This window comes from Mastomys coucha, unplaced genomic scaffold (genome assembly GCF_008632895.1).
Source record: "Mastomys coucha isolate ucsf_1 unplaced genomic scaffold, UCSF_Mcou_1 pScaffold13, whole genome shotgun sequence".
Lineage (NCBI taxonomy): Eukaryota > Metazoa > Chordata > Mammalia > Rodentia > Muridae > Mastomys > Mastomys coucha.
In genome coordinates this window covers 8,438,176-8,444,985 of record NW_022196895.1, presented here as the reverse complement: position 1 = coordinate 8,444,985, position 6,810 = coordinate 8,438,176, and the positions used below count along the sequence as shown (strand labels likewise).

The window sequence follows — 6,810 nt, the reverse complement described above, 5'->3', positions numbered from 1 at the left end:
AATATTGGAGATGATACCCGAGTAGTAAATTCTTGGGGTGGTGTCTTTGAAGCAGAGTCTGAAAATCTAAAAAATAAAGAACATATAAGTTTTTGTTAAACTGAAAGTGGGGTAAAAATTTAAAAAACAGTATATTAAGAAAACATTTGATACAGAATAGTAAGGTGTTATCCACCTATTAGAGGCAGATGATTAACAGAAATGTAAGCTGCAGTGTTGGCTTCTCCTTATTTAGCAGAACAGAAGATGAAAGGAGAAATGAAGCCCACTGAGGACTCCAAAGTCTTTTGCTCTTATTAAATTTTACAAGTAATCCCAAGAAAAAAACTCCTAACCTGCAGAACTGAATGTAAGCGCTCTCAATAGTTCTTTTTTTTTTTTTAACATGTTGTCAATTAAACTGATGAACTTTATTGGGGTTAAAACTATAACAAAGTTCATCCTAAAAGATTTTTGCAATGCAAAATTCTTCACTCAGTGAGTATTTAATAATTTGAATGCTAGAAATTACAGGCAATTTTCAAAAGCAGACTCACATTCATAAAACTTTATACATCATTTGAACTAACATATGTTTATACTACTAAAATCAAACATGCATTGTCTTCAAACATTCCTGTATCATGATTTTTATATAGTACATTATTTAACACCACTCCTCATCACCAAATGCATTGTATCATACACTCGAACCATTCTCCTTGGATTTCTGATCTCTGTCTTCATTCTTTACATTGTCCTTTTTTAGGACAGTGTGGATATCATCCATAACTGTGGATAAGTTTCTGAGTGTTTTATTCAATTGGTTTTCAAACTGTAAATTCATGTTTTCTGAAACCTTCAGGTTTTCTTGTAATTGACCAAGGTCTTTTTGAGCTCTCTAAGTTCACCAGACAGTCTTTTGTTAGAATTCTCCAAGTGTAATATAGTTTTTCCATCTTCATCTGTCCTCTCCTCTAGTAGCTGCAGCTTCTGTTCTACCTCAGCTCTTACTTTGTCACTCTTTTCCAGCTTTTGTAGGAGACTCCCGACATCCACCATTGCACATTGCACCATTATACACAATAAGCCCTACATTTTCTTCTTCATCTTTTGATTCCTGTTTTACTGTTGGTGCTGGAAGTAATAATCTGTTTCCTGAGCCCGAGAAAGATGCAATCCAAGAGTATATAGTATTTCTTCCAAATCCTTTTCAAGAAGGTAACCACAATGACTTTGATCAAAATAAACAAAGGCCATTAGCAGATCCCTGTTAACTGTGATCATTTGAGGCTCCCCTTTTCCTTATCTCTCTCAATAGTTCTTAAACAAGTTATTCAACCTTTGGAGTCACATTTTTGTTACCCATTTAAAGAAAAGAGGAACAGGTGAAAAAAACTCACTTGACAAGTTATTAACAGATGTACCTAAAAACAAGCAAGATATGGGGAGGAAGCATGAGAGAAGGGGCAAGAATGGGACGGCAAAATAAATCCTCTAAGCTTCAGTCAGTGTATACCCTAAGAATGGTATATCAACATAGGTACTGCTAGTAAATACTATGAAATGTGAGAAAAACAAAACAAAAACAAAAACAAAAAAGGGCTGGACAGGTGGCTCAGTGCTTAAAAGTGGTTAAAAACTCTCGCAGAGGATCCAGGTTGAGATCCAGCACCTACCTGGTGCCTCACAGCTATTTACAACTTCAGTTCAAGGGCTTCTGACCCCTGTTACCTCCTGGGAATACATGGTGCACACACATACACACAGGCTCACACACAAATATAATATAAAGTGGATCTTTCACACCATTTAGTGTTTGGAGACACAATGTAATGACTGTATTTAATGGGCTAAAGCAAACCTGGGAGCTCTTAATGCTGTTTGATGATGCAGGAAGAATACAGCCACTTTAGGAGAGCGTAGTATTGCTGAAATTCAGCCTTGTAGGGTTTATGGAGCTACACTAACAAAACAAAACAAAACTATATATGCTCAAAATTACCTTAAGCTATCTTCGTTACTTCTTGCAGACTCCACAAAAGTTTGTTTTTTGCGATCTTCTTTGAGGCAGTGGTAAAGCTCATTTCCAAGAGGGCTCATAGGACCTTGGGGTTCCTTCAATAGTAAAGTATGCTTAAAGTTGATAAATGCTACAATGCAAATAAATCCCAAAAAATAAATGAAGTAAAAGGAACCAGAATGCAGAGCTATATAACCAGACAGAGAATGAAGTTGTATAATATTGTGAATGTATAAATATCACTGTACTGCAGACTTTAAAGTGACTAATTTTGTTAACTAAATTTTATCACAATAAAAATATTAAGAGAAGAAAGTACTAGTATTTTAATACTTTATATAACTTAGTACTGCATAGAAATAGTTCAATACCAAAATATGTTAAAATGAAGGGTAGAAAACACAAGTAAATGTAAAAGGAAACTTTAGAGGAAATTCTCAAGATTGCATACAAGTCAACTATTAAAACACAAGTTCAACAGACCTGAAATTCTGTGCCTGTAATATACTGATGGATGATAAAGATGCTGTTGACTGTGAATCAGACTGTAAGAAAAGTCCTTTGATAGCTCCTCCTTTTCATATCTGAACTTGTTAGATCTATGGCTAGTAAGGAACTAGAGACTATTAAACACACAAAATGTAAATGAAAAACGAACTCAAGTTTTAGAAACTCAACAGTGAGACAGTTTTCTAAGAGAAAAGCAAAGGAGCACTATTACCTTGCATACATTATGCAAATGCTTGGCCACTGAGCCAATTTAAATCCCCAGTCCTTAAGTTGTATGAAAACAACTTAACCTAGCATTTGTGAAGCCTTGGGCTCCAGTCCTCAGTCCTGCAAACAGATGGACACCCTCTCTGTAATTTGGGGCTCCAGAGTAGGCTAGTGGCTAAGCAGCACTTGCTCCTCTTGCAGAGGGCTGGAGTCGGATTCTCAGCTCTCATATCAGGCAACTCACAACTGCCTCTAACTGCAGCTTCAGGGAGGTCTCAGGGCTTTTAGCCTTCATGGTTATCTGACTAGTACATATACAAACCAACAGGTAGACATACACATAAATAAAACAAAAAACAGAACAAAAAACCCAAACACCAAGGATTTAAGATTAGGAACTTTAAATGTTTTGATATAAGATTCAGGGAAAGTATTAAAGTCATTAAAACAATTGTACCATCAGTCTTTGACCCAACTTTTTTTTTGGTTTTGGTTTTTCGAGATAGGATTTCTCTGTGTAGCCCTGGCTGTCCTGGAACTCACTCTGTAGACCAGGCTGGCCTCGAACTCAGAAATCCGCCTGCCTCTGCCTTCCAAATGCTGGGATTAAAGGTCTGAGCCACCATTGCCTGACTTTGACCCAACTTTTAAGGATTATGTTTAGCTGAATTGGTAGGTTCTTAAAATTCAGGTCATTTTCAAATCAAATGAAAATTTAATGGCTATCAGAAAAACTCAGTAAGTTCTGAATTCAATCTGAAGGATGTTTTCTTACAATAAATATGGAGAGGAAGCTTGAGGAAAGGGGCATGAAAGAGCTGGCACAATAAATCCTCCAAGCTTCAATCAATTCATATCCTAAGGATCTGTTGCTCTGACTGCATTGAAAGGATAAAATAACAGTTCTGTTCTAGGCCTTTATCCAATGAATGTGGGATAAAATGTTTTTTTTTCCTGCTCCTTCTCATGAAGTGAGCGCTGCCTCTTTAGTACATCCCACGAGCCTGTACCATCATAACTAGCTCCTGCTTAATTCTTTAGGAACAGATCCAAATGGACATATGAATTATTAACAATCCATATAATCATCAAACTAAGTGACCACTTACAGATTCTTCTTGACCATTAAGTCCAAGTGTCTCAGCAACAACAGTATCTAAATTAAACGGTGGTGACTTATCAGTGGGGTAACTGCTTGTTCCATATATTTCTAAAGAAAAAAGAAAAACATACAGTTTTAGAGAGTAAATATCAAAAAATCACATAGAAGAAGAATCAGTGCATAAAAATCACAAAGATTAGGGAAAAAAAATCAAGGTACTGTTTTTAAGATGACAGTGGACTAATTTTAAACTGTTCAGAAGGTCCGAATGCTTTCTTATAAATAGCAGTAGGTTAGGGTATCTTAGCATCCAAATGGTTAAACTTTTCATTCATCTAAGTTTTCTACTTTTCCTTAACTTAGTACACACTGACAGTATTACACCTGTTATACTTTTTATAAGTTCTACTTATAAGAAGTCTTGAACACTTCAGGTATATGTCTTCTAATATAGAATAGCAAAGCTGCTATTCTAAAAGGTAAAAACAGAACTTCTAAGGGGAAAACCAAACAATTTGCAGAAGTATGTAAAAAAAAAAAAAAAAGACATAATAAAGGTTTAACTGCAGAAGGACCCTAAATCTGCATTGGGAAATCAAGACAAACTATACAACTTGATGCCTAATGTGATGCTTACGGGAAAGGGAAGTGTCACCATTTCCGGGGGTTTGGGGCCGAAAGTAAGGCTTTAGGTTTCTGTAAGGATCCAGCTATACGGGACAAAATGGCTTTTCTGAGAACAGCATGTGATTTAATAGCTAGGAACTGAATCGTGGAAGATGACAACAGACAGACCACATCTGTGAATTAGGAGTCAGGGGTCAGATTATGCTGAAGAGTTCAGAGTTTCTCCTGGGACCAAGGAAAAGGAACAAGAGTTTTGAAAAGCCAAACATAAATACTTGGGGAAGGGTAATTCTGACTCTTGACAGCCTCACAGCCAAGAAGCAAATCTAACAGGCAATGGATGAAACAAAGTCCTAAAGCCGTCTTGAAGATGCTGGTGGCTAGAATTAGTACAGAGGGTACAGAGAAGGCACGTAAAGCGAACCAGGAGGCAGTGGATCAGTAAACTGGAGGATGTTTAAAATGAGGAGTGAGTCTCAGATGACTCAAAGCTTAGTACTGAAGAGATGTGTATACTGTCATCCATTGAGACTCTGAACATAAGGGTAAGACAGAGTGTCATGTAAGAGCTTCCACTTCTGACAAGTTGAAGAAGAAATACTCGTAGGCAGAGACCCTCAACAGCAGGCAGATCTGTGGTCGGTCGGGATTCAGGAGCAAAGTCTTGATCAGCTACAGATTTAGAGCTTAGTAGCGTATGGGTAGGAGCAGACACTGAGTCTATGTGAGGATTTCACAGAGAGAAGGCGCATTAGCAAGCTCTGTTCCAGACACTTCTGATGACAAAGCTTTTCTCTCTCAGCAGTTCAGAGAACTAAGTAGGAGCATGCACTATGTCCTCTATCTCTATCTACACTGTCCTTCTCGTCCTCTTCCTTTGTGCTCTTCTCTTTCTGTCACAGGAGCATGGTAAGCGCAGACCCCCAGAGCAGGCTGGGATAGAGAAGTGTTAAACATGACACCAACAACAGATTTCTTTGTTAACTTTGAAGAGACTGTATAACTAAGCAGCAAAAATTAATTTTTTTAAAAATGGAAGATAATATATATGTATATGCCAACAAGAAAAGTCCAGCAGTGTAGCTGGAGATATAATAAAATATAAGCAGAAAGGTTAGGGACAATAGCAAAGCCAGTTGTCTCATATGTGCAAATGTCTGGTTTCAAACTCTAGCATGGGCTGAGAGGGCACAACAAACAAATCTGTATGATTTTTGCTTTCTCTGCTTGTAGTTTTTTATGACAGTTTCACATAATCAGTTGTACCTCCCCAGTTTTGAATCACGCTACTAGTTTAATACCTAATGCTCTCCATGAAACTAACATCTATGTGGAGTCTAAGAGGCTGTCGTCTTTCCTGATCCATCAGTGCTGTTCAATACAGTGGCCCTCCTTCCTCCTCTCTTCTGCTGGCCATTAGTGTTAGTCCTCTTTTCCCACTGGAAGCTCATTTTCTGGCTATTTAGTTCCACTTCCTTTTAATAACCTCTAAATCACAACAGAAACAGCTGTAATACTGTCTGTCAGTGTGTACATGTATGTCTGTGTATAGGGGGTGCGGGGGCTTCAGGGGACAAAATGTCTTTCCCTTTTTTATATAAAGTACAAATAACAGAGTACACAAATACATATACAGTGTTTCTACAGTACTAACTCTCTATGAGGGCAGTAACTAGGGTAGAAAATGTATAAAATGGTTTCTAGAAAGAAATTATAAATATCTCTGAAAAAGAAGATAATAAAAAAAAAAAAAATCACTGCTTAACACAATGACAGAACTGAGCAGGCCTCAGGACCTGAACTTGTCTCTTCCACCAGCACTGACTTGCTTGGTAACCTCATGGTTTTAAATAGTATGTTAACAACCTCTGCATGTATTTCACGAACCTTTTCCTCTAAAGATGAACTCATATACATGCTTCCACCACAAATCTTTAATAATCTTTATCTGAACATGTTCTGAATTTCAAACAATATTTTCAAAGCCAAATTCCTGAATTTTAAGCTTCTCTGAGACTTTTCTATCTGTCAAGAAGCAATTCTACTGCCCAGGTCACTTCTCCCTTCACCCACCCTGCTCTGCCATAGACTTCCACAGTGCTCCTCAAACCAACCAACCAGCACTGCACTTTTCCTAGGATGCGGCCCCTGGACACCACCCACTCCGTCAGTCTCTGCTCAAGCATCACTTTAGGAAGCCTTTGTGCTGCCCTTGTCATCTTGCTTTGTCTTTAGAATACTTGACTCTACATGACATGAATTTGTTTTCTTTCTCCCATTATCAGACTGAAAGTTCCAAAAGGGCAAATACTTTCTTTGTTCAGTGCCTGACACAGCAAACCCTTAAATATTTGTTGAATGA

At 37.6% G+C, this 6,810-nt stretch overlaps 1 protein-coding gene across 1 annotated transcript in view; it reads right to left on the bottom strand.

Moving 5' to 3' along the window:
- Rbbp8 (RB binding protein 8, endonuclease) overlaps positions 1 to 6,810 on the bottom strand; it is a gene marked incomplete at its 5' end in the record, with an annotated part of 78,182 nt that overhangs the window by 23,621 nt on the left and 47,751 nt on the right. Inside the window, 3 exons of the mRNA XM_031366360.1 lie at positions 3 to 66; positions 1,985 to 2,097; positions 3,829 to 3,929. Of these exons, the coding sequence (XP_031222220.1) occupies positions 3 to 66; positions 1,985 to 2,097; positions 3,829 to 3,929 (278 nt within the window). The remainder of the gene's footprint in view (positions 1 to 2; positions 67 to 1,984; positions 2,098 to 3,828; positions 3,930 to 6,810) is intronic.